This window comes from Cydia pomonella, chromosome 6, assembly GCF_033807575.1.
Source record: "Cydia pomonella isolate Wapato2018A chromosome 6, ilCydPomo1, whole genome shotgun sequence".
NCBI lineage: Eukaryota > Metazoa > Arthropoda > Insecta > Lepidoptera > Tortricidae > Cydia > Cydia pomonella.
The window spans coordinates 23,698,837-23,726,130 of record NC_084708.1 but is presented as its reverse complement, the minus strand read 5'-3'; the positions used below and the strand labels follow the sequence as shown (position 1 = coordinate 23,726,130).

Below are 27,294 nucleotides of genomic sequence, written 5' to 3'. Positions count from 1 at the left end.
TATGACGCGTGGCACGTGTTCAGACTGTCCAGTGTTGTGAAACTACTAAATAATAATTTACAGAAATGTTATGCAATATTATTGTTGTGAAACATGCGTAAATAGTAGAGTCATGATAACATCTCGAGAATCGTAGGGTGAATCATGATTGTTTGCATTTCATAACATTAACAAAATTAAAATCTTGCAAGTTTCGTTTAAAATAAATAAAAATAAAAATCATTTATTTCAGACAACACTGTTACACAGGGTCCATATGTTACAAAAAAAAAAACTAAAACTATGACCTAAGCCTATACTTATAAAATAAATGGCCTCCTTGGTCCCCACCCTCCCTGCCCGCCTCTCCGATTAGGTTGTACATGCAGATCAGTGAACCGGGCAAGGACGGCAGAGTCCAGCCTATCTGCTATCATCTTTAGGATCCCGTTTCCGCTCGCCCACATTCGCCGTACAATGGACGCCGACTTTTTCCGCATTATTGCATAAAAATCATCAACCGCTGCGTCAGCGAACATTCCCGAAGCGCTACAAAAGCGGGGGAGCCGAAACAGGGCCCTAAAGACATTATTATATTGCACTCTCAATGCGTTATACGCTCTCTGACTAAAGTGTACCCATCAACCACTTGTATAGAAACTTTGGCAATAAGCAGTAAAAGAGTTAGTTTTACAGGCACAGAACAACGCGTAAATCTATGAGCCAACATATTTCCTCGCACAGACAAAGACCTACGTTCTCGTTCCAAGTCCTTGTCATCTTTGAGATCATCAGTCAATATATGGCCCAAATATTTGAACTGTGACACCTGCTTGATAGGCATATTGCTTAAGAGAAGTGGTGGAATGTAATAAGAAAATTTATTTTTACCTTTAAAAATCATGAACTCACTTTTCCTAACATTATACTTCAAGCCATGTGTCTCAGCATATTCCACACATACATTTACCAACTTTTGTAAGCCGTAGAACGACGGGCTGAGCAGCACCATGTCGTCAGCATAACTTATGTTGTTTACACTTACATTATCTATACGGCATCCAACATACATGCTGCTCAACTCCCCGATCAGCTTATTGACATAAGTTAAACAATCTTGGCGATGTTAATCCGCCCTGTCTAACACCACAGTTAAGTGTGTACTCATCTGAATAAGCATTTGCCCATTTAACCTTATTCCTTTGATTACTATACCAATATGAAAAAATATCAACAACCTCTGGTGCTACGCCTGTCTCCCTTAGCTTGTCCCAAAGTAAGTCATAGGATACTAGATCAAAAGCTTTTGTCAAGTCTAAGAAGCATGCATATACATTTGATTTACTCTTGGTATAGTAGTCAACGGTGTGCTTAAGTGTTACAATTGCACTTTCAGTAGACAGACCTTCCTGAAATCCAACATGTGCATCACAAAGTTGTATATGTTGGCTAAGATGCTTATCCAATATTTTTTATATTTTTTATTACATTAGTTTAAGAATACAATCAATCAATCAAAACGTAAACACAGGTACATAATAAATAGGTCTTATAATTATAGAAGTGTATAACTGGTCCAAGATCCCAGAGCCGCCAGACCTTACTAATTTTCTCATGAATAAAATGTATGGGATAATGTTAGTATGTACTTTTAATGTCTGCATACTTGCTATATTGGCCCGACGGCCATTTGTACAAGGTGCTAAAGGTAGGTAAAATAATACTAACTTTTCTTGAATTCTGTTTTGACGACCTGTCTGGCCTAGTTAGTGACCCTGCCTATAAAGCCAATGGTCCCGGGTTCAAATCCTGGTAAGGGCATTTATTTGTGTGATGAGCATGGATATTTGTTTTGAGTCATAGGTGTTTTCTATGTATTTAAGTATTTATAAATATTTATATATTATATATATCGTTGTCTAAATACCCTCAACACTAGCTTTATTGAGCTTACTGTGGGACTTAGTCAATTTGTGTAACCATGTCCTATGTGTCCGCGACTTACATAATATATGTGTAGATATGTGTAGTGTGCAAAAATTAAAAAGCCCTTTTGTTTTCAGAAAAAGCACACAGTGGGTTTCAAATGTCCGAACGGTCCGGCGTGCCGCCACGTGTGGTGCTGCGCCATCGAGCAGATGCTGTTCTTTACGTGAGTCTAGTGCATAGTCGACTCTATTGAAAAGTAATAAGGTTTATTTTGCCTGTATTAGGTTAAAAACTATTAAAACCTATTATATACAAGAGTTTGTGATTGTGACTTATGGGTAGTTTTCGTATACAATAATATTATGCGCACGTCAAAATGCATGCACGTGCGAAAATATCGTATCATTTTTTTTTAGCTTAGAACACCTGCATACTTATTTACTGTACTTAAAATAACCTAACCGAAGAAAGAGAACCGACTTCACAAAAGAGTAAAAATGTAAAGAAATTAATAGAATTAAAAAAAAACCATTTGTATAAAAAGCAGGGTTTATATCCCGGTCGATTTAAGTGTAGTGAAACTAACCGTGAATCATTCAAAACTGCTAACAAAGATCCTATCGAATTGAAAACCTCTTCCTGCGAAATCTTAAGGTGGTTCGATTTTCATACAAAAAACAATCGCTATTTATTAATTAATTACACAATATTATTACATAAATAGTTGCGCATCTATCTACTTTCGAATATTCATTTGCGCTAAATTAATAGAAAAACTTTGTTTCATACAGAAATCATGGAATAATCAACGTTATATTTTTATAAATTTTACTCATGTGTGTGTGACAAATGTCGTGTACAAATACATTGCGGCGTTGCCACCCCGCCTCGGACGGCCATCGGCGCGACGTTGCGATGTTTGACGCGTTTTTAGCTGACTCTGTCGACACTGACACTCAGTGTGACCAGGCGTACGATAATTGTCGTACATGTACGATAATTTGGGCCCCGGTATGACGTAATGTTCCAAAGAGCATTATCGTACACTAAAGTACTATAATTTCAGCCCTTGGATGATGCCACCTTAAAAGTCTAGTAATTTGAAGCAAAATATGATACTTTCTCTCAGAAATAGGCTAAAATTAATATCTTTTGGGTGTTCGGCTCCTTGGTGTAAGTTTAAAGTTTAAAATGTCACAATTTCCTGTATACCGTTTGAGTCTATCCCAAAAATACACAAACATAAACAGATTTTTTGTGCAATTTAGACGAAAATTGTCTTTTTTTTATTATTAATTGGAAATTTAAGCTTATTTTGCTAGACATTTGTAGGAGCTGCCTTTTTGATTGGCGTACGATATTTTTTTCAACGGTACAATAATATTGACACTCAAGTACGATAATTCTCTTCCGCTCACCTGGCAACACTGCTGAAACTTGACAGGACCTGGGGGCCTACCGCGAAAACCTAAATTCGCAAATTGCGGGGATCTTTCTCTTTTACTCTCACTAAGACGTAATTAGAATGACAGAGAAAAATGCCCGAAATTGATGAATTTCGATTTTCCCGGTAGCCGCCCTTCAGGTACTTGATAGAAAACAACGCTGCCGCATGTTCTGAATTGTGATTTTATGTGTTTTTGGATTGAAAATGATAGCAACGTCTAAATCAAGTTACAAAAATCATCGATATTCTGGTCCGCGAAAAACCAGGAAAAGTGTAACTGTAATTGGAGTCTACATGACCAATTCATAGAAAATATGAACTAGAAATTAGTTCACTTTTATAAAACTCAATTTTGCCCGAGATTGTACTTAGGCGAATACCTAAGGGAGCTAAGTGTATTGATCTTGAATAATTAGTTGGCTAATACATATATGACTCCAACATGATATGGACATTTACATCATAACTATTATACCTAGTTGGTTACTAAGTTCTGTTACTCGATTTCTTTCTTTCTTCCTAGCGTTGTCCCAGCATATTGCCACGGCTCAATGGAGCTTGGGGTCCGCTTTGACAACTAATCCCAAGATTTGGCGTAGGCACTAGTTTTTACGAAAGCCACTGCCATCCGACCTTCCAACCCAGAGGGTAAAACTAAGCTTTGTTGGGATTAGTCCAGTTTCCTCACGATGTTTTCCTTCACCGAAAAGCGACTGGTAAATATCAAATGATATCTGTTCTGAAGTTCTGGTACTCGATTTGCAACCTCTTTATTTCCGTTAAAACAAATGCTACCGAAAAAATAAAAAATGACATAATGTGGTGGATTTGTGACCTATAATTATATACCACACATAACGCTTATCTCGTCGTATCTATAATGAATTGGGGCCTAAAAGAGAATCGTATTCCAATTTTTTTAAACGCTTGTATTACTTTCTGTATTAACTAAAAGTTGCCTTAAAATTCAGCTTTTATACTAAAAACGGCTTTAAATATGTTAAATTAACAAAATATATTTTGACAGATGCTTTCGCGCCCAAAACGCTCTTTGAAAATTGTGTGACGTCACAGTTTATGGTTTGACACATAACTACATACACACGTAGAAGATACGAACTGTCAACTGATATTTGTCATTTGTTGTTAATCGCCTAACTGTCAACAGTGTCAATCCGAGAGTTGTGACGTCATCAGAATCTTCAATGACGTTTCGAGTTTGGTCACGTGACGTGTGCCAAAAGATATTTTAAATTCAATATTTACAAAAATATGGTCATTACAGGTCCCCTAAAAGTAGTTTAACATGTTCTTATAATCCAAAAGAATTTTTTGGGATACAATTATGCCCTAAGATTTGTAGATGGAAACAACCCTATTGCGTTGCACAAATGTGGGCACCCGCCAAACATGATTTTGAGTGTGTCATACTCAGGGCTAACACAGATTCATTTCTGTGAAAAAGGTGTGAAAACCGGAAACTGGAAACCGTTCTCGAACCAATAGTGAAGCCCTTAAGCCACACCCTATTTCAAAACCAGCCATGGATCTTTGAACAGGACTCAGCTCCTGCACATAAGGCAAAAACAACTCAAGCCTGGTTTCGAAGGAACAAAATTGACTTTATTGCCCACGAAGACTGGCCGTCCTCCAGCCCGGACCTTAGCCCCCTGGATTATGCCATATAGCAGGTTATTGAGGAGAAAGCCTGTGCTAAACCCCACACAAATCTTAACTCCCTCAAGCGGGCCATAGTTAAGACAGTGACGGAATTAGGCATGACAATCGTGCGTGCCGCTATTGATGACTGGCCTCGTCGTTTGAGGACCTGTGTCAAAGCCAGAGGAGGCGATTTTGAATGGTATTGTCATATGTAATTCCTGATTTTGTGTACTTCATTTTAATATATACTTTATTAAACTTTCGTTGGTATATTTTATGTAGATAAAGATTATTGCAGTAACAGAATTTAATAACCAACTAGGTAGAAAACAATGCAATACATAAACACATAAATTGGATATGATGTGATCCGTTGAATGAAATTGACAATAAATAAAATAAATAAATAATTTTCTATCTCTAGGCATTGTGTGAAATTTCTAGTTGTGTCAAAATATCGGGAAATCAATAATATAAACAAACATGGTAAATATCTCATTTCTTTTTATAATGGTTATAAATAGAAGGCCATGCAATTTTGTAACTCACTGTAATTTAATTAAATGTATCGTAAAAAAAATGTTTTAATTCTACTGTAAAATAGTACCTACTTTTTTAAAGGCTGGGCAGTAAGGGATTGCTTTAATTTTAGAACAAAACAGCGTTTTTTTTTTTTGAAAAAAATTCCGGAAAATCTGACTTACAAATTTGGACTTTCTTAGGTTCATTCTACTTAGAATCTTCTCCACCCTAGCATTAAAAAAAGATATCCTAAAATATCCATACCATTACGTCACATTTTAGTGTGAAAGAAATTTCAATGTAAAACTAAAATTTCAATACAAATTTTCGGGTTTTTTTAGCACGAGGACTGATTATGCTAGTGATTCTGAGTTGGAAGAACCCAAAAATATCATGATGTGTGAGAATCAGATTTTTAATATTTTTATGGAAAATGCTCATATTTCTCATAAAATAATTTTACAGTACATATGGGGCTACTTTATAGCACTAGTGCGAGAAGTAGCATATTATGTTACTGTGTCGAACATTTAAAGGGCCATATGTACTGTAAAACGTTGTACGATACATGTGCGAATAGGTAATTCGCAACTCGTGTCGATTTAAAACACTCCCTTCGGTCGTGTTTTAATTTATCGCCACTCGTTTCGAATTTCCTATTTTTCGCACTTGTATCGTAATGTACTATATTAATAATAGGTACTTGATAATACTGATAACAAAAAAAAAATTGAGTCTCGAACCCACATCCTCTTGCATGTATTTCCACGTACATACCGCAACGCTATTGAAGCCTACTCACGCTGTGCCAAATTGTCTACTACAAGGATCCCAGTAAGACTGTTTGAATGTGTGAGTGATACTTAGAAATAGAGTCAAGAAACATTCTGTCGACATTAAGGGGTAGTTTTTGTACAATGAAGTGTTCAATGTTTGTTGTAATAGTTCAATATTTATTTAAAGAGTGCGCTAAACATAATTTACAGTATAGAAATACCAAGACTACTCCACAAAAAAATTAAAACTCAAAATTTGCAATTGTGGCGCCATCTAGTGAGGTTTAAGCTTTGGGTAACCTAGTCGAACCACCTTAAAGTTGATTAAAAATTACGTATTTTAACATTTTTAACACTGTACTTATATCAAAACACACATTGCTAATCCACGAAATAATAACGTGCTAGGCAATTAGTGGTGAGTTGCTAACCCGCTATACCTTCTTGGCGTATTTTTTGCATGCAATAAATGTAAATAAAAAAAATACGCAAATAAACAAAACAAACCACCACCAAAAATACAAAACTCGACACGTGTTTCGCCTCTAGGCATCACTGACTGAGACTATCTATTAGGGAATGCAAACCGGTTTTTAATTGTATGGGAAAACCGGTTTATAACCGAAGTTTCACACCAATAAACACCGGTTTGCATTCCCTTTCTATCTATTTCACAAGCTTACGCCTATAATTTTAGATTGTGAATAACGCAAAGTTTTTTTTATACATTTGTTCAGGTTGGCGTCATCATCAGACGCATGTGTCTACTCCGGAGGAGGTCTGTTTTCCTGGGGTACTAAATTCAAGTACGTAGGACGTACAGAGCGAGAAATATTGGAACGTGATGGACTACTAGCGCCAAGGGACTCACAGGTTAGCTTAGTTATTTATGAGAATTTCTGGATAATTTTTTCATGAGATCTACTGTATGAATTTTATGAGATGATTTTTTCGGCTCGACAAAAGGCATTGTTTCCTTTATGTTGTCTGGACAAATTAAGAAAACTGGATTATGAGCATTTTAAAATTTGTATTAAAGCTGTTTTTCGCTCCTAATTTTTACAATGATCGAAAAAATTAATAAAGTCGAACATAGGGGTATAGTTATGGTTAATATACATTAAATTATGTAAAAATATTTTCCATTATGTCGATATCCCGAGAGGAAAATGAGGACTACGTTTGTATGGAGAAACGGCCGTCTCCTTTCCTCGTGAGACGGGAGCTGACCGCGCTGCATAAAAATAAAAAAAAACTTGTTTAACAGAATAGGGCCGAAAAAAAAAATTATCTCATAAAATTCACCCTACTAACAATTCACCCTGTTTTTATGCCAATTCGGTACTAAATTCACAGATTGGTCGGACAAATTGAGCTAATATCCAACAAGTTTTCATAACAGATAACATCGAATGATATCTTATCTGACCTGTCTGGCCTAGTGGGTAGTGTCCCCGCCTATGATTCCGGGTTCGAATCCCGCTAAGGGCATTTATATGTGTGATGAGCACAGATATTAATCCCTGAGTCATGGGAGTTTTCTATGTATATAAATATGCATTTATCTATATACGTATGGATATCGTCGTCTAGTACCCATAGTACAAGCTTTGCTTATACTCTGTATCTTTAGGTATTAAAATAAAATTTTATTGGTTAATCAACCAAATACAAAACCGCCCGGATCTGTCACCGAACGACCTGACCTTAACCTACATTATTTAATCATGTAATATTTTCATCTACCCTCAACTGGCTTAAAGAGCCATTTGAGGGTAGATTTTGTTTACTTTTATTTAAATACTCGTACCTAAAGATACAGAGTATAACAAAACTTCCGCGAGACACAGACTTATTATAGTACATTACGATACAAGTGCGAAAAATAGGAAATTTGAAACAAGTGCCGATAAATTAAAACACGACCGAAGGGAGTGTTTTAAATCGACACGAGTTGCGAATTACCTATTCGCATATGTATCGTACAACGTTTCACAGTACATATGGCCCTTTAAATGTTCGACACAGTAACGTATTATGCAAATTTTCGCACTAGTGGGGTAAAGTAGCACCATATGTACTGTAAAATATATTAAAACGGGTCATTCACGTATTTTAAGTCGAAAACGCTCGGCATGTTTCACTCCGTACCGAGGAGTGTCGTCAGGAGCTTGCGTTGAAACAAGTCGAGCGTTTTCGACTTAAAATACGTGAGTGACCCGTTTTAACATATTTAATATACAGAGTATAGTTTCGGGCTAGGTCGATCTTTATATAAAATATTTATTTATATTTATTTACATACGTACATTCAGGAGGAGGGCGGCGGCAAGCGGAAAGCGTCAAGCGTCCCCGCGACCCCGTCCACTCCCATGACGGGGGACTTCGGTAAACACACGATACATGTCGTCATACACAAGTTCTATGTCAGCTCGCTCACTGAACCTAATGGTGCTGCCTAAACTTCCTTTTATATTAGAAGATAAGCACGCTCCATATATGCTTACATAAGTTCTATGCCAGCACGCTTGGGTCAAACACATTTAAATGTGTGTAAGGCCTGAGTGGACGCTCGCTCGGCACGGCGTGCAGCGTGGCGTCGGGCTCACGTGCTGCGAGCAGCGCGCAGTGCGGCCGCTCCTGTACGTTTGCATTTGTTGAATATGCACGCCGCACGCCCCGCTGCACGCCCAGCTCGAGCGTCCACTCAGGCCTTACACTTGGAAAAAAGGCGACTTCTGTGAACAATGCAATAAACATTAACGACTCTGGGCCCTGGACGGAAAGTGCCAGTACATATGGTGCTACTTTAACGCACTAGTGCGATTAAAGCATATTACGTAACTATCTTAAGTTTGCGGTGTCTACTGGAAATTCGCGAACGTGTTAAGCATAAAATGTGTTTGGCCCGCTTTACTCAACCTAACGAGCATATACGACCCCACTCTTAACAGTCCGGCTGAAGTCTCTGGTTCAATATCGTTTTATGCCAGCACGCTTACTGAAACTAACACGGTTGTTTAACTCTATAAGGCCCGCTGTCAGGGCCGGATTTCTGCCTAGGCCCACAAGGCCCGGGCCTGGGGGCCCAGGCAATTTAGCAATTTAGCAATTTCAGATGGAGAAGGGGGGCCCAAATGCGATATACCTAGTGCCTAGGGGCCCTCTGTCTCTAAATCCGAGCCCGCTGTTCAATCATTGTGGCGAAATTCTAGTAATAATCATAACCATCACGAGGTTGTTTCGGAGAAAATTAGACGTTAACAGTAAAATCAGAAAGTCCTCTTTTCAAGACATTGAGTTCTTATTTTATGTCTTTAAATGCCACGCCTATCGAGTGCGGTGCGTTATCGTGACCGTCGCTGTACGCGAGGCGGGGACTAATGGGGCGCCAATTCCCACCTGGGCCTGGCGGGAACAAAATGGGAATACACCGAAGGTTGATGTTGGGCTGTACCCGCACGCGTCAGTTGACGTTTTTGGCCTTTGTCCGCTAAAAATCGTTATAAATGGATTGGGCGTTACGCGGTTAACATTTTGATCGCCAAAAACGTCATATGACGCGCGCGGCTACAGCCCAATATCAACCTTCATGCGTACCGACAAGGTTCACGATTACGCGCCGCTTACGATAGGCGTGGCGTTCAAAAGGTTAACGCGAGTAGTTCGTCATATATCTACTATCTGAATTCTTAACAAAAAAACGTAATGGACTACAAAGAAAGACAGTAATTCAGAGCAGTATTGCATGCGACCAAAAGTTTCATTGGTTTTGATGTTAATTCTAGTCAGAATGTCTTATTATAAGCAATATTTTTGCGTTGATTATAGGATTCTGTTTTGTGAATTTAATTGCCATTATATATCTAGTCATTTTTTTGTAATGCTTGCCATTCGTGCATTCTTTTATATTTTTTATAAATTTGACGTTCTTAAGAAAAATGTACCACATTGTCGCATGCCATAAGGGCGCTTTTACAGGTTATTCGTATGAATGTACAAGCAAATATCCTTTCTTTCCTTATGGTAAGTGACAAAGTGGTACCTTTTGCTTAAACGTTAAAAATAAGTAGATAACAAATTTCTTGTAAGCTTTAATAGTTATTAGAAAACTATTGCTTTATTATTATGTCATAAATAAAACACTACAATACCTTAATTTCTGTATTATTTTCTATTTTGTGTGATGTTTCTATTAAGTCTAGATATTTGTCTCAATTTTATAACCTAAAAATAATTAAACTTCTATTATGTTCTAACTTTAATTTATTTTGAATAAGTATATGCGCTTTGCACCATCTCTATTTGGAATCTACCACAAAATTTTCTTTTGCCACATTGTTTCATAAAATATTTAATTAGCACCTTTCAAGATTCTCTGGCTCTACTATTTACAAGCATGTTACATCTACTTCATCGACATTTGTCATAAGGTAAGATATTGATCAATTGCTTGCTTATATAGTAAATACTTTAAGAAAATTCATCGCCTGGCAGTGCAACCATTACTATTTAAGTTTTTTTGCAAATTTAATTTCCTTTATTAATTTAACTTATTTTGCTTATTAGCTTTAACTTTAGTGTAAAATTAATTGTAGTTAAGTAGTTTTGGGCTTTCCTTTTAAGAGGGAAGAATAGCTTTGCGATATAACGGTATTTTTTCCATGAAATTCTATTTTTGGAGAAAACGTTTTCCACTAACTAAATCTTAACAAATCACTTTGATTTTGATGTCGATCGCTTCAGCATAATATATTCTAGGTTTATAGGTTTTGTAGCCGCCGTGCAGGTCAGGATCTTGACGACTCAAATAAAACTTAAATTTATAATGAAGTGTTAGGTATTATCTTCCAAAAGGTACTGGTTTACAAGGGTTCTTGCCAAAACGGTTAAATGTAGAAAGTGGGTGTTGATAGTATGGAGGATGATGAAAGAGTGATCTTGCAATATTTGATCGGTAAAAAAAGTGGTTTAAATTTAGGTGCTTCCAATTGGCCGCGATGCAGAATATGTGAAGCGCTCCTATTGGTGCTTTTGAAAAGCCTCCGAATACTAGCCGAGCCCGACGGCTGCGTTTAGCTACTGCATTGGGAATATTTGTATATAATAATAAGTTGCTTTCGCAACAGGTTTCAATAAAAAAAATTGTTTTGACAATTTTGAAAAAAAAAACCTATAAACCTAGTTTTTCATTGTGTCAATAACATAAAATATTTAGAAGTGGAAATAACGTTTTCTCTTTTTGTATCACGTAGTATACTTCCCTCTTAAGGGTAAATTAAATAAATTAATAAAAAACGACAAAATCAAATAAGAAAAAAGAAGGTTCTAAGTTCTAAACTACTAATATGACTCTGGACTTAGGGTACATATTTATTTACAGTAACATACTTAACTATCACGGGTTTTCACAACACTTGTTCATAAACTTATAGGGTACAGCAGCCTACCTCGATCAACGCATAGTGCGCCTTTAGAAGAAAGTGGGGGCTTAGCAGGAGGGGCCGAGATGTGCAACGGGGCTTGCCTACTGGCTGGTCCTGCCGTGGACATAGCACTGGCCCCACAGGAACTGAGGACTCAGGAGAAACAGGGTGAGTTGTAGGGATTGTAAACCGGATTGGTTTTCAATCCGGCCGGATCCGGCCGGATTTTGGCCGTAGTCCGGCCGGATCCGGCCGGACCGGATCCGGTTTGGCATAGGGATATAAAAGTTAATTACATGAGATATTTTTCTAGTTTTTTGCGTAATACGTATTCCTAAATCTAATAATTTGAAGTTAATAAATAACTTCTTAACAATAAAATAGAACTTGGTAGTAAAAAGTGTCACAATCTCAATATCACTTTAAAAATAAAATTTGTAATCGGTAATTTATTATATTTAACCGTGATTTAACCATTTAAAAGTGCTCAAATTTTCATTTACAATTATAAATTTGATTAGTTTGCAAAGCCTGATGATGGGATGTGGGGTCACGGGGGTGGGAATTGGAGCTCCTTGAAAGGACAAGTTTTCGTAACTGTTCTTTGATTGAATTCTTTGTAGAGTCTGTTCGGAAAGAGAAGTCGTGGAATGTATTGGGCCCCATACATTCCACGACTCTTCTCTTTCCTCACAAACACTAACATTGACATCCATTCTAGCATAGAGAAATAAGAAGTACATAGAGTGCTCACTCCATACATCAGTTTTGGTACCAAAACGCTTATTATTTTTATAGTCGACATCTAGCATCGAGTAGCGGAACTCTCAGTACTGCTACTCGACAATAGATATCGTGGCAAACAAGAGTAACCGGAACTCTATTTTCAACTCCTACGCTTACTATTATTTATTACTTTTAACGAAGAAATTTTACTTTTAACCAATTATGATATTAAATGCGCTCTAGTATTATCTTGCTCTAATTTTTTTATCCGAAAAAGTAGTAGACTGTATGATTTAAAAAAAAAAATTACTTTTTTAAATTTATAGAAAAGTATATTGGTCAAATTATAGGGAACAACACACGACACGACGATCTCATGCGAAAAATAATAGAATGCAGGATTGAAAACCATCGCGGAAAGGGACTCCGTAAGAAAAGTTACATAGATCAAATAAAGAATTGGCTAGACGTAGAGTAGCATGTACCAGGAGATGAAGGAAATTGCATAAGATTGGATGAAATTGTAAAGACAAAAGATTCTCTCTTAAATTTGAATAGAAAATAATCTATATTTTATCATATATATAGATATATCGGAGAAAACTAAAGATTATCAATATTATCATATATTTTTCATTCACACATATTGATGAGCCCAACTGTAGTCGGTTGAGTACCGCCGACTTAATCCTGCTCACTTGTTTACTTTTAATCTCCTATCACAACATTACGACACGACATTAACCTTGTCTTTAGCATAAATTACAAATGCCTTCCATGGCATCTCCATCCTTTCATTTTTCCTTCTATTACAGTATTTATGTAATCGTCATATCGTGCCACCAACATGAAAGAAGAAGAAATCCTCTTCTGTTCCCAGTCATCGTCATAATAAATATATTTTTATCTTACTAAATTTAAACTTTTTCATTTGTTTTTTGTTCTGTTCAACTTCATACCTTGTATCCGTTGCCTTTTCCTCATCTGAAACGCACAGCGCGTGCTGTATTTAGGCGTTTTTTTATTTTACCGGATCCGGTCCGGATCCGGTGATTTTTAACGGATCCGGTAGCTCCTGAAAAGTGCCGGATCCGGCCGGATTACCGGATCCGCCGGACCGGATTGCAATCCCTAGTGAGTTGCTAGCAGGGACCGGACCCGCTTACCCTAACCCGTTCAAAAACCCGGGTTATTGTAAAGCTGTGTTCCAAAAACCGCTTCATTTCGGTAAGCTTTTGATTGGCTTACCGGTTAAGAAACTAATCCTTTTATTTGAATTAATTCAGGTTAGCGCTTACCGATATTAAAAACCCGGGAAAGGGTTATCGCTTCAAGCGCTGATTAAATACGAACAAGCTGTTTTAGCTTTTACGTAAATTGCATATGGTCTATTAACGTAGCGCCCGACGCGAAACACGGCGGTTCCTTTCCCTACGTGCGCGTGCGAGTGCGCGGCGCGGCGCGGCGGCAGTCGGTATTTGTCAAAGGCTTTGTAATTTGCCGACCTAATATTGCTAATTCAAACAAAAGTGTACGTTAAGTCAAGTAGCGCACAACGTAGATTTCAAAACACATGATAAGGTTTAAGGCAAATTACCTAATATGGTAAGGCGTTGCATTGATTTTGGTATATTTTTGTTTAGTACCTATTACTCCTATTATTGTCACTTTCTTTATCGTTTGCTGTCTGTGCACATCTCCTTTGTCAGTGGAACTCATCAATGGCTTCTAATAATTTTATCGAGTTAGGGCTCATTTTAAAGGTCTTGACGAGTTCTTTACGATACACATGGTGGAGAGGGTCTGATGGTGGAATCGGAAGGTGTCGATGGAACTCATAGATAACTACTAGTAATGCTATCGAGCTTGGGCTCATTTTAAATGTCTTGACGAGTTCTTTATGATACACATAGTGGCGAGGGTCTGATGGTGGAATCGGAAGGTGTCGATGGAACTCATCGATAACTACTAGTAATGCTATCGAGTTTGGGCTCATTTTAAAGGTCTAGACGAGTTCTTTACGATACACATGTTGGCGAGGGTCTGATGGTGGAATCGGAAGGTGTCAGTGGAACTCATCGATAACTACTAGTAATGCTATCGAGTTTTGGCTCATTTTAAATGTCTTGAAGAGTTCTTTACGATATACATGGTGGCGAGGGTCTGATGGTGGAATCGGAAGGTGTTGATGGAACTCATCGATAACTACTAGTAATGCTATCGAGTTTGGGCTCATTTTAAATGTCTTGGAGAGTTCTTTACGATACACATGGTGGCGAGGGTCTGATGGTGGAATCGGAAGGTGTCAGTGGAACTCATCGATAACTACTAGTAATGCTATCGAGTTTTGGCTCATTTTAAATGGCTTGATGAGTTCTTTACGATAATCATGGTGGCGAGGGTCTGATGGTGAAATCGGAAGTTGTCAATGGAACTCATCGATGACTTCCCATAATGCTATCAAGTTTAGGCTTATTTTAAATGTCTTGACGAGTTCTTTACGATACACGTGGTTGAGGTTTATCATTTTTGAACACATTCCCTAAAACCTATAAAACGACATCCATGACGATTTTATGACATAGTACATGGTCACCATCTTGGACTCCATCCATGACGACTTTTATGACAAATTACATGGCCGCCATCTTGGATTCCAAAACAGTCATGATTTTCGAAATCTACACTCCCTAAAACCTATATAACGACACCCATGACGATTTTTATGACATTGTACATGTTCACCATCTTGGACTCCAAAATGGTCATCTTTTTCGAAATCTGCACTCCCTAAAACGTATAAAACGACATCCATGACGATTTTTATGACAAATTGCATGGCCGCCATCTTGGATTCCATAATAGCCATGATTTTCGAAATCCGCACTCCCTAAAACCTATAAAACGACATCCATGAAGACTTTTATGACAAATTGCATGGCCGCCATCTTGGACTCCAAAATGGTCATCATTTTCGAAATCCGCACTCCCTAAAACGTATGAAACGACATCCATGACGACTTTTATGACATAGTACATGGTCACCATCTTGGATTCCAAAACAGTCATGATTTTCGAAATCCGCACTCCCTAAAACCTATAAAACGACATCCATGACGATTTTTATGACATAGTACATGATCACCATCTTGGACTCTAAAATGGTCATCTTTTTCGAAATCTGCACTCCCTAAAACGTATAAAACGACATCCATGACGACTTTTATGACAAATTGCATGGCCGCCATCTTGGATTCCAAAATAGCCATGATTTTCGAAATCCGCACTTCCTAAAACCTATAAAACGACATCCATGTAGACTTTTATGACAAATTGCATGGCCGCCATCTTGGACTCCAAAATGGTCATCATTTTCGAAATCCGCACTCCCTAAAACGTATAAAACGACATCCATGACGACTTTTATGACAAATTGCATGGCCGCCATCTTGGATTCCAAAACAGTCATGATTTACGAAATCCGCACTCCCTAAAACCTATAAAACGACATCCATGACGATTTTTATGACATAGTACATGATCACCATCTTGGACTCCAAAATGGTCATCATTTTCGAAATCCGCACTCCCTAAAACGTATAAAGCGACATCCATGACGACTTTTATGACAAATTGCATGGCCGCCATCTTGGATTCCAAAATAGTCATGATTTTCGAAATCCGCACTCCCTAAAACCTATAAAACGACATCCATGACGATTTTTATGACATAGTACATGGTCACCATCTTGGACACCAAAATGGTCATCTTTTTCGAAATCTGCCCTCCCATAAACCTAAAAACCGATTTACATGACGACTTTTATGACTTACTGCATAGCCGCCATCTTGGATTCCAAAATCGTCATCATTTTCTAAATCGGAACTCCCTAAAACCTAAAATGATGATTTTTATGACAAAGTGTGTGGCCGCCATCTTACTAAAACCTGTTATAAACCGGATACAAATAAGCATCTATATAGTAAGTCAACATTAACGAAATAGTACATTACGATACAAGTGCGAAAAATAGGAAATTCGAAACGAGTGGCGATAAATTAAAACACGACCGAAGGGAGTGTTTTAAATCGACACGAGTTGCGAATTACCTATTCGCACATGTATCGTACAACGTTTTACAGTACATATGGCCCTTTAAATGTTCGACACAGTAACATAATATGCTACTTCTCGCACTAGTGCTATAAAGTAGCCCCATATGTACTGTAAAGTACTTTTACGTCGGTAGTTACAATATAGCTATCGAATCAATTACGTAATGCCCATCTCTGCCGCGGTGCCGCAGCGGTGGGGGAAAGGCGCGGGAGAGGGGTAAGGCTTACCCTAAACCGAAAGGTTACCGGTTAGTACACGCAAAACACAAACCGAATCAGCTCCTGTAAGCGGTAACCACTTGTTACGATTAGGTTAATCTGAATAATACGGGTTATCATTATTGTTGGGTAACCGGTTGAACGGGTTACCCAAACGATTAGCTTATCATATGAAGGGGTTACCCATTTGAACGGGTAAGGCAAATGAACGGGTTTTCCGGTCCCTGGTTGCTAGTATACATACAGAAATGTAAGGGGGCTTAGTAGGAGAGAGATGTGCAACGGGGCTTGCCTACTGGCTGGGCCTGTGGGCTCAGGAGAAACCGGGTAAATTATTAGTATATATTCTAAAGTTTAGAAAGTAGGGCAAAAGCGTAGGCCATAGATAACTGGACTAGCCTTTTAGTAACTTACCTCTTTCAAAAACCTTGCACAATGTGCGTTTGCATGCGTCAAAACGAGAATGTGTTAATTTTTAATAATATGCGCGTGTGTCGCTTCGTGTTGCGACACATTCCACTATTCCTGTTGTATGTTCTAAGAGCAAAAGTGGTTGCAATTACTAAATTTATTTATTTTATAGCTATAAAATCTTGTCTGTGTCAAATCAGTATGGACACTTCGCAAATTCTAAATAAACAGTATATAGTAGACATTTGTGATGAAGATGATATTCTTTTAATTTTTTAAATAAAAGGTCATGAACATTACAAACTTCTCCTTCTGATAGAAGCCATGAAAACAGCAAAGAACCCTTGTAACTACGAGTATCATTAACTGCTGAAATCGATCATGGCCGACCTAATCAAATATGGATCAGATTTTTTTTGGGAATGTTTCCCAATATCTCCAAAACGAAATTAGACTAAGTATTCTAGTTTCGCTTTTCTGTAAAGGATTTGTGATACATCAGTGATTTATCTTATATATTAATCTCAAAAGACTCCACTGTTATAATTCCATTGAAGGTTATTAAATGTAAAGATAGTTTATATTATAGATAGCACATATTACTATGTGCTTATGAACGTCAAATAAAGCTATGCCGGGTCTAGCCCTACATCTATGACCCGAGAAGATTTAAACCCCTCCTAAATTGTAGGAGGGTATCCCAATATCTACCGGCAAGAACCTCGGCGGGACAAATCTTTTCGAAAGGTTGCATCTTATAATTAACATGCATTAAATAAGAAAAAAAACAAAATTTATAGAAATTTGAAATCACAACATCAAAGCTTTCTATCAAAAAACATATCGCATTTTCACAAAAAAACGAAACTAAAATTATTTAAGAAAAAGAAATGAGAATATATATTATATAAATCTGACTGATGTTATGAAAATACCTACATAAATTATTTGATGTGCTTTTTTAACTGAGCTGTGTCACCTAACTCTACACATAATACAATGATTTTAATTACTACTTGTTTTTATTACAGTTTCTGGTTTGGACCATGCATGTTTTTCTGTCAAGTAATTCTAACCTAATATTTCGTTTGTTCCAGCCCCCTGCGCCGCCGAATACGTCCTGCGCGACTCGTGCTCCCCCTCCTCGTCGTCGTCGGGCGGCACGGGGGCGCCGCCCCCCGACGACTGGCGTCCCCCTCCCGCCCTCCAGCCGCCCCCTCGCCCCTTCTCCCTCTTACGAACCTTCATACCCTCCTTCCTCTTCGTATGGCTGTCGTTGGCTTTAGTCGCCTTGCTCGTGTTCGAGACGGATTGGGCGCTGTTCAGACCGTTGAAGAGGAAACCGGAGTTGGTTTCGTTGAGGCATCATTACTATGCGCCGTTGAAGGAGTATTTCAAGAAAAAGGTGTTGGAGTTTTTCTGATTTTATCGAGGTAGGAGGTTGAATTTGCGCGTAGTAGGGTACTAATATTAACCCTCGTCGTAGCACGAAGGTTGATTGGCTGTAACCGCGCGCATCTTTTGAAGTTTTTGACGGTCAAAAGGTCTCTGATTAGGGATGGCAGCTTACTAGGCTAAAAGCGTAAGTTTATAGAGGTGATTTCATAGTTCTACCCAGTTCGTGTCATCCACGATGACGCGCAGATCTTTCGCGTCATAGTGAATGACACGATCTATAAGTAATAATAGGGTCGCGCGGTCTAACCAAGTGATATAATATACTCTAGCAAGCCAGCTTTGCGAATAACGGCAAATTTGAAAAGTGTACACGCGAAGCATCGATTTCCGATACTGAATATCGCGCCTTTTTCTGCCACAAAGTTCGCTTGCCAAAGTAGGAATAGTAGCGTCATCTTGTGCGCAGTTTTTTGACTTTCCTTCTAATCATCTTGCTTGAATGATATGTAGGTACCTAATACAGTTTAATAAACAATGTAAATAAGAAATAACTCACTTCTATAAATTTATACTTTTGTTAACAATTTTTTGCGTAAATAAGACCAGTCAACGGAGACTTTAAAAATGAGGTTGTCATTTCCAAAAAAATCCATGCCATGTGAGATTTGTACGATAGGATAAAAGAAGTCGATTGTAAAATATAATATAGCACGGAGATATTTTACTAGGAGTACGTATTTTCGAACGCTGGTATGAGAATGTCGGAAAATCTAACGCTTTTGAGAAAAAATGTCGTGACTTTCATTTGTGTTTAAGGACGAATGTCAAATTTAAGTCAAGCTGCAAATGTGACGGAATCCCGGTGCTTTTAAATCTGTTGAGTCTGTCTGATAATTTTCCGTTATTAGGAATCTTTTGTTCCTTGTGATTAAAAAAAAATGTTAGTGGTTTAAAATAATAAAAATGCACAAAAAAGTTAGATACTAGATAAAACACACAGTTTAAAGTTAGAAATATCTTAGTAACCTCAGGATAAATAATAAATATATGGCCGAAAAAATTATTAATGGCAGGTTTTGGCCAAAATGGCCGTTATGAAAATATGCTTTATAATTATACGACAGCTTTTAATAAAATAGACTCAGATTTAAAAACAAACTTAGTATATTGCCTTAGCCGAGAGAAATGAAAGTCATTTTATTTTTTCCTAAAAATCTCTAACAAATCTTTCATCGACCTTCTATTCAAGCTTTTGCCAAACAAGAACCATGATATAGCAAAGAAATTATACTCAGTTTTTTTTCAGTTTAGTAATTTTATAACCTCAAATATAGTGGTAACTTTATTCCTCCAAAATTAAATCTTAATAACTATGCACTGAATTATAGTGTCGTTTATATATTATTGAAATGCAATATTAAATATCATAGGAACATAGCATTTCGGAAGATAAAGTTAATTTAATTTACTTTTGAGATTAGAAAAATTGTATTTAAAAAAAACTGTCCCGAAATACAATGTTTTAAATGTTCGAAGAAGATTCCGGAAGTGATTATATAGGCTTTAATAAGTACCAAATTCGAATCTGACTGGCCATGTGACTATACTCCTATTATAACAAATAAAAAAAACTACACATTCTCTCCTTAGAAAAAACTAATGGCGTTATTCACAAAAGTGCTACAAGTCTCAATTAGCTATTCATCGTTTATCTTTATCGGTCACTTTGACTTATGTATTAGCAAGAGAGGGATGAATAATAAATTCACTAATTACTACTACTACTACTACTACTACTACTACTACTTAATGGCGCAGCGACACAAAATGAATCTTGGCCTCCGACACGAGTACACGCCAGTTGTCTCGATCCTGTGCCGTCTCCCGCCAGTTATCGGCCTGGAGATCGCGCAAGTCCGCTTCAACAGCATCGCCCCAGCGATATCTGGGACGTCCGATAGGCCTCCGCCCTACCGGGCGTCCCTTGCCCTTGCCCTTTTAGCGCCGCGATCCTCCTCCATTCTCAAAACGTGGCCAAGCCAGCGGAGACGGTGAGCTTTTGTTTCGCCGACAATATTGGCCGATAATTTGAGTATTGAGGCTTGTAAAGTTTTATAAATAAAGCGCGCGGTTGTTTTGTGCGATAAACGCAGCGTTCAACAGTAGGGCTAAGATGGTCGGCTCTTTATCATTTGTCACCATGCCTGTCACGTTCTAACAAGTATGTAAGCGCAAAAGTGACGGGCCTAGTGACAAGTGATAAAAATGGAACCATATGCCACCGCTGAATGTAGGAAAAATGACAATGCGCTTACCGCAATTATCTGATTTAAATGGGTGTGTGGCAAACGCATCGCGTTTAACGCTGCATTTATCGCAGAAAACATCCGCTCGTTTAAGAGGGTAAAATTATACAAAGTGACTTGTAATTCATCACATCTCCGCTCAAAAAACAAAATGTTTAAAAATACTAAAATTAGACCCCCAGTTGACTGGTCTAAAAACCTTGCATACAAAACAAATCTATATAAATCTAATATATATAGCAAATACGTCGAATTGGTCGTCAAATGAATGTGTTTTAGGATTCGAATTTGGTATTTGACTAAGAAAAAGAACAGAGTAACGTTTTGAGGAACGGAATGATTCCAAAGTGTCAAATTTTTCTGACACGTTTTGACAGTTTTCCTAGTACTTATATAGATTTATAAGACTTGATTTTCAAAACTTAAAATAGTCTGCAAAATAGGTTAGGTCACCGCTATACGCTTTTTTACAGTACAATTAATTATATTAAAAATAGCGCAAACATTTTAATCTAAGCACAACCTTTTGTGATGGTCGCTTGTTTATTATCAGGTCATTGTTATGTGTATTATGTTTAAATAATGATTGAAATGTATACATGTTAACACATGCGTAGCGTAGCCGATAACATGGCTTTTCCGCTTTGTAGCGAAAAGCGACTACGAACAGGGAACCCGCTGACAGCGAATGAGTTAATGCTTTCCATTGTACGTCTGACTTTTTTTTTCCAATCATGGCCTGGATGCGAGTCCTTTAAGCCAGTACGTCTGACATGCAATAGGTATTTTACTGTTGTATGGTAATTTTGTTGAAATCGACCCTTTTGTGTGTAGGTAAACAATATAAGACGCACACAGTAACAGTATAGTAGGGGGGATAAGACGAACATATTTATTTATTTTGCTCGGGGCAAGACAAACCGTATGAGGATTCCATATAAGTGTTTGTCTTGTCCTCGAGACAGTCTTACCCCACCTTACCTACAAAATACTTGTATCTTTATTTTTTGTAATTGTTGATATTATGCAGGTTGTATTAGAATCTTGATGATATGACTAAGATCATAATCGGTAGTCGGTACCTATCTTATTTAGACTACGAAAAATTAGTAGAATGTTAGTGTAAGTTTTTTTTTTCTGGGAGTTCGCATATTTTGACCAATAAAACCAAACAAAAAAAGCGTAATTAATTGTACACCTGTGTGTCTATTTTGTGTAACTGTCATGTAACCTATTCATTTAATGATACGTTTAAAATACACAATCTCAGCTTTATCGCAATTCATGAAGGTTCATTTTTAACTGGACACGTCATGTACTCATGTATAGCGGTGAGTGGGTTACTATAATTGTTAATTATGTTTATTTAATTCTAGTTTAGTATATTAAATTAAAGGAAACTCTAAATATAAAAAGATCACAACCATTAACTAAGTAAAAAAAAATCTTAATCGCACAAATTTTTGAGTTGTGACACTTTACATTGGAAATGCATTGACTATGAATCTCATGCTTGCTTTTTTGTTACATTCCACTTGGCAATAGTCTTCCAAGTTTTTTTTTATTAGACATAATTTACGCAGAGCATTTATTTTGTATTAACGAAATCCTACTTAAAATTTATTGAATAACTCAGGATTTAAGTATTGTTAAGTCAGCCGGGACAAGTGCGTCCATAAGGTTCATCATGGTGCAACTTAACCTAACCTTTTGTTAACAGGTAGGCGCAGTTGACCCAACTGACTTTATCAATGTGTAAAATGGGGTTTCTACACGGTCAATATTATTGTGCCATAAGGAATTTCACGCTAGTCATACTGAAAATATAATATAATTGACAAATGTAGGTATAGATCTTTTTAAACGTTTCTCGAGGTTTATTTTATTTTTATAGCATTTAAGCTTATTATTAATAAAATAAATGCACAATTATTGACATTAAACAGTTTTAATAACTGAGGAATTGTAATGAAAGTACTTATTATTTTTATTTGTTGTTACTTGACTTGCTGTGTTTATATTTTATTATTTGTTTATTGTTAATAACGCCTTATTAGAGTGAGTGTTTTAGAGTAAAGTGTAAGACTTCGCCTAGTCACGCGGTTTTATAGAATTTCTGGATACTGGCTGAGCAATGCAATGGTAGTCTAAAAAAAAAAAAAACTTTCCAGAGATGCTCGAAAAAACTACGGAAGGTAGAGGCAAGGAACAGAAACTCCTTAGGCAGAATTGTTGCAAAAGTGTCCAGCTGTCAGCTATAAATAATAGTTCCAAATCTATCCAGAGGTGCTAAGAACCTAGGCGTTATTGACAGAGTGAAGCGCGCTGTCTATGATTCGATTTTTTTCTCAAGTATTCTAGGTATTGTAGCGCCACCTATTTATGGTTTTCTGTCGGACACTTTTTGGTATATGGAGATTTTGTTCCTTGCCTCTACCTTCCACAGAAAAAACATGTTTACATGACTGCTAGAGTCAGACTAAAGCTAAGTTGCAAGCAATTTTGAGTTTTAGGTAAACGTCATAATTTCATAGAAGTTGACGTTGAAAATAACACTTGCACTGTCTGGGCTGTCAAAATCGCTGCCAGCTTATCTTGGCTTCGTATCTCTACAATCGTAAAATCACAATTATTTAAATTAATCAGGTAAAATCTTTTTAATAATAAATAAAATTCGGATAAAAATCTACCATGGCGTTGCTGATCCTGTTTTTCAGAAAAAGTCCTGTACGCACACAGTAATACTCGTCTGATTTTCTCTCTGAGCTTATGCCGATAATCAAAGTAATTTGATATTGTTAGTAAATTAAATATGGACATGTACCTATTAATATAGTTGTTGGAAGTTGAGCCAAAATGTTTTTTTGGTTTGTAGCATACTTTGGATGTTTTACCCTACAAGTAAAGAATCTCGGACAGGTACCTGATTCTCTCAGTTCTTGACTTATTAGATTCTCACTATTCAGAATCCTTGATCTAATGCTGAATGGCTTTGACGACCGGTTTGGCCTAGTGGGTAGTGACCCTGCCTACGAAGCTGATGGTCCCGGGTTCAAATCCTGGTAAGGGCATGTATTTGTGTGATGAGCATGGATATTTGTTCCTGAGTCATGGGTGTTTTCTATGTATTTAAGTATTTATAGATATTTATATATTATATATATCGTTGTCTAAGTACCCTCAACACAAGCCTTATTGAGCTTAGTGTGGGACTTAGTCAATTTGTGTAATAATGTCCTATAATAATTATTTATTTTAAAAGAGAAATTTTGTTTAAAAATATCCACTACGTAAACCCTTGCAAATGAGAAAAGTTCAAAACGCGACGCAATGGATCTGACGAATATACCTAAGGCCTAAAAAGGTGTCCCATTTCAATTTGAATCTTTACTTTGACAAATTTAAATTCCATTTTTCTTGGCAAGGTTTGATGTCGGGTCTAGATGAAAAAGTCCAGATCCGTGAGAAGGAGAAACAGCATAAACTATTTTTTTTAACACTAGGTTTGGTTCGACTTTCAGTAGCTTATAATTTTATTTAGATAACGCTGTAGACCTAGACACGGCGACTAGATTTTCGCAGTGGGTTGTTTTCTCCATGGACCAACGGCTAAAGAATTAAGTTGATATTTATACAAAACTTATTTTTATATTCTCATTCCTTTACGCCGACTTGCAGTTAGCGTCAACTGTACATTCTGTCAATGTGGCACACACTGTCAATAAATAATGACAATATCCTTGCTTTATCGTATACCTGTCAGTACTACACTCGCATAACGAATGAATTTAATTACAGCTAATACGTCAATAAACAACAAAATGCTCAAAAATATCTACACATTTTGGCTTTATTTTAACAAGGGTATCTATAAGCTTATACTTACACAAAGTCGTAACCTTCTTTTTAGCAGTCGGGTTAAAGTATAGCTAGTTCTACGCCTGAATAATTTCGTTTAAATAAATCATAATTCAGCCTATATAAGTCCCAATGCTGAACACAAAAAAAAAAATAGTTAAAATATTCTACGAAAACCTTTAAAGCGGGTGGTAAATACATGAATCAACTGCCTATAAGTGCTTGAGCATTTTATGTTTTACGACTAGTATTAATTTTGGGTACATGTAAATTGTGAAAATCGCCATTTAAGGTTCTAAACTTCTTTTCAGGTTCTAAACTCACCTACGACATGTCATCGTATAGCATATAGCTCTGTCGTCCATACTTTCGTCATTACTTTTCAAACAGAAGTAACTTTATTGACAGTGTGTGGCCACAAATTATAAGTAGTTGAACTAAGACTAGGTAGTTAGTTACGGTAAGGTTTTGGAAAATCTTAGAGGTTTTGAATAAAATACCCTGCCGAAAAGTTTATTTGTTTTATTATTCAAAATACCTCAAAATAAGCAACAAACAAATAACAATGTAAACCGTGGTTCGAAATAGAACCGCGCGTGGGCGGGAGAGAGAAAGCTTTAGTAGTGTTAATTCAATGAAGTATTGTAAAAAGAACCTTACAACTTTAGCTGTACCGACACGACCGATTATTTTAAAAGGTACAAGTCCCATAACTAGACATGTAAGAATACTAGAAAAAGGTACGATGGGGCTGGCATAATCATGTAACTGATTTAAGTCCCTAAATAATAAATTTAGGTTATTTTGAAATGGTTTGTGCCGATCAACCACCTTTTCAACATTATTTGGATTCTGAAATTGGTTATCGAAATATCTCATATTAGTCCCCATTTCTCGAATGGTATTAGACTAATATTATTAGTCCACGAACTGTCAAGTCGTTTGGGTTACCATGGCAACACACTAATACTATTAGACTAATACCGTTCGGGAAATGGGCGCCGGAACTCTTATAGAATATTAGACTAATAAAATTAGCGTGTTGTCGTGGTAACTAATAAAAAATACAGTTAACTAATATTTCTAATAGGTACAGTTTGATATTTAAAAAATACTATAGCTTATAAATAAAGCATCCTTTCTCCCGCCAACTCCAATGTGCATGTCATAGTACATATAATAGGAAACATCTATATCGTTACTATAATACTAGATCTACCAACCCCTAGCGCCTAGCGTATTTCATATAAAATTCTTAAATGTCTCATTTTGTTTTCAATAGGTGGCAGCACCATCAGTAATGATATTTTAAATCCTCAAAAGTGCATAAATTGCATACAAGCGACTTTAATGCCCACTTTGCTTCCTTTTGTGGGTGTTCCACAGTCAAGATGGTATACTTGTTTTTTTTTAAATAAAATTCCAATATATTAAACCATAAATACAAAATTGGGGACAATCTTACACAGATCCACTTAGCCCCAATCTAAGCAAAGCTTGTATTATGGGTACTAAGTCACGATATACGTAGATACATAAACATCCATAACTCAGGAAGAATGTGTTATTCTCAAGCAAAAGGTACCACATTGTAGCTTACCATAAGGACGAAGTTTGCTCGTATCTTTATACGAATAACCTGCCAGAGCGTCCTTATGGCAAGCGACAATATGGTACCTTTTGCTTGAGAACGACACAAATATTCGTGATAAACACACAAATAAATGGCCTGACCGGGATTCGAATTCGAGACCCCCTGCTTCATAGGCAGGGACACTGTCGACTAGGTTAGGAGGCCACCATTGGTTACTGAACCGATATTTCAGATCATATATAATAACGTGTTTTTATTACAATTTTCAGTTAATATTATTACTGACAATGTCCACTCTATTATGGCACTTGCACAAGTTATATGAAGAGCCTTCGTAATACAAAATGTATGACGACATGATATGAAGCAGTCACAACGTCTCGTAATACTCTATTGCCGTCCTTTTCCACTTGTAAGGTCAATGTGGACAAGACCTACATGCTTCTTCGTCGCTTTTAACTCTTTCGTGTCATTCACGAAGACGCGTGCTTTGATTCGTATTGTAATGATATTAAAGGTTAGATTTGACAACACACCGTGGATGACACGAACTATACGTTTGTTGTACAGTCAAGGTATTGAATGTCGACACGGTCAAAGTGCCAAAAATATGTACACACTACTTTAAGCAACATTATTCAGAGCTTTCTGCACTTCCCTCTATACCTGCTGCCTGTGGGCGCAGTATACGCAACGGGCTTATGGGGCCCTCCGTGTACAATACAATAACGCATTCAGGGTGTTGATGGGACTGCCCCGTTTCTGTAGCGCGTCAGGTATGTTCGCTGCGGCGCGCGTAAATTGCTTTCACACGGTAATGCGCGGGCGCACCGCATCCCTGATGCGTCGGGTGCGGAGCAGTCCCAACATCATTCTGAAGATGATAGCCGCGAGGGTGGATTGTGTATATTTATCACACTGTGGA

The 27,294-nt window shown here is 37.2% G+C and overlaps 1 protein-coding gene across 1 annotated transcript in view; it reads left to right on the top strand.

The window, feature by feature from the left end:
* The window catches only part of LOC133519341 (FERM domain-containing protein 5), a 30,143-nt gene extending 8,393 nt beyond the window's left edge, over nucleotides 1-21,750 (top strand). Inside the window, exons 8-12 of the mRNA XM_061853378.1 lie at nucleotides 2,043-2,131; nucleotides 7,053-7,188; nucleotides 8,631-8,703; nucleotides 11,751-11,909; nucleotides 18,311-21,750. Coding sequence (XP_061709362.1) covers nucleotides 2,043-2,131; nucleotides 7,053-7,188; nucleotides 8,631-8,703; nucleotides 11,751-11,909; nucleotides 18,311-18,636 — 783 coding nt within the window. The 3' untranslated portion in view covers nucleotides 18,637-21,750. The remainder of the gene's footprint in view (nucleotides 1-2,042; nucleotides 2,132-7,052; nucleotides 7,189-8,630; nucleotides 8,704-11,750; nucleotides 11,910-18,310) is intronic.
* The last annotated feature ends 5,544 nt before the right edge of the window (nucleotides 21,751-27,294 follow it).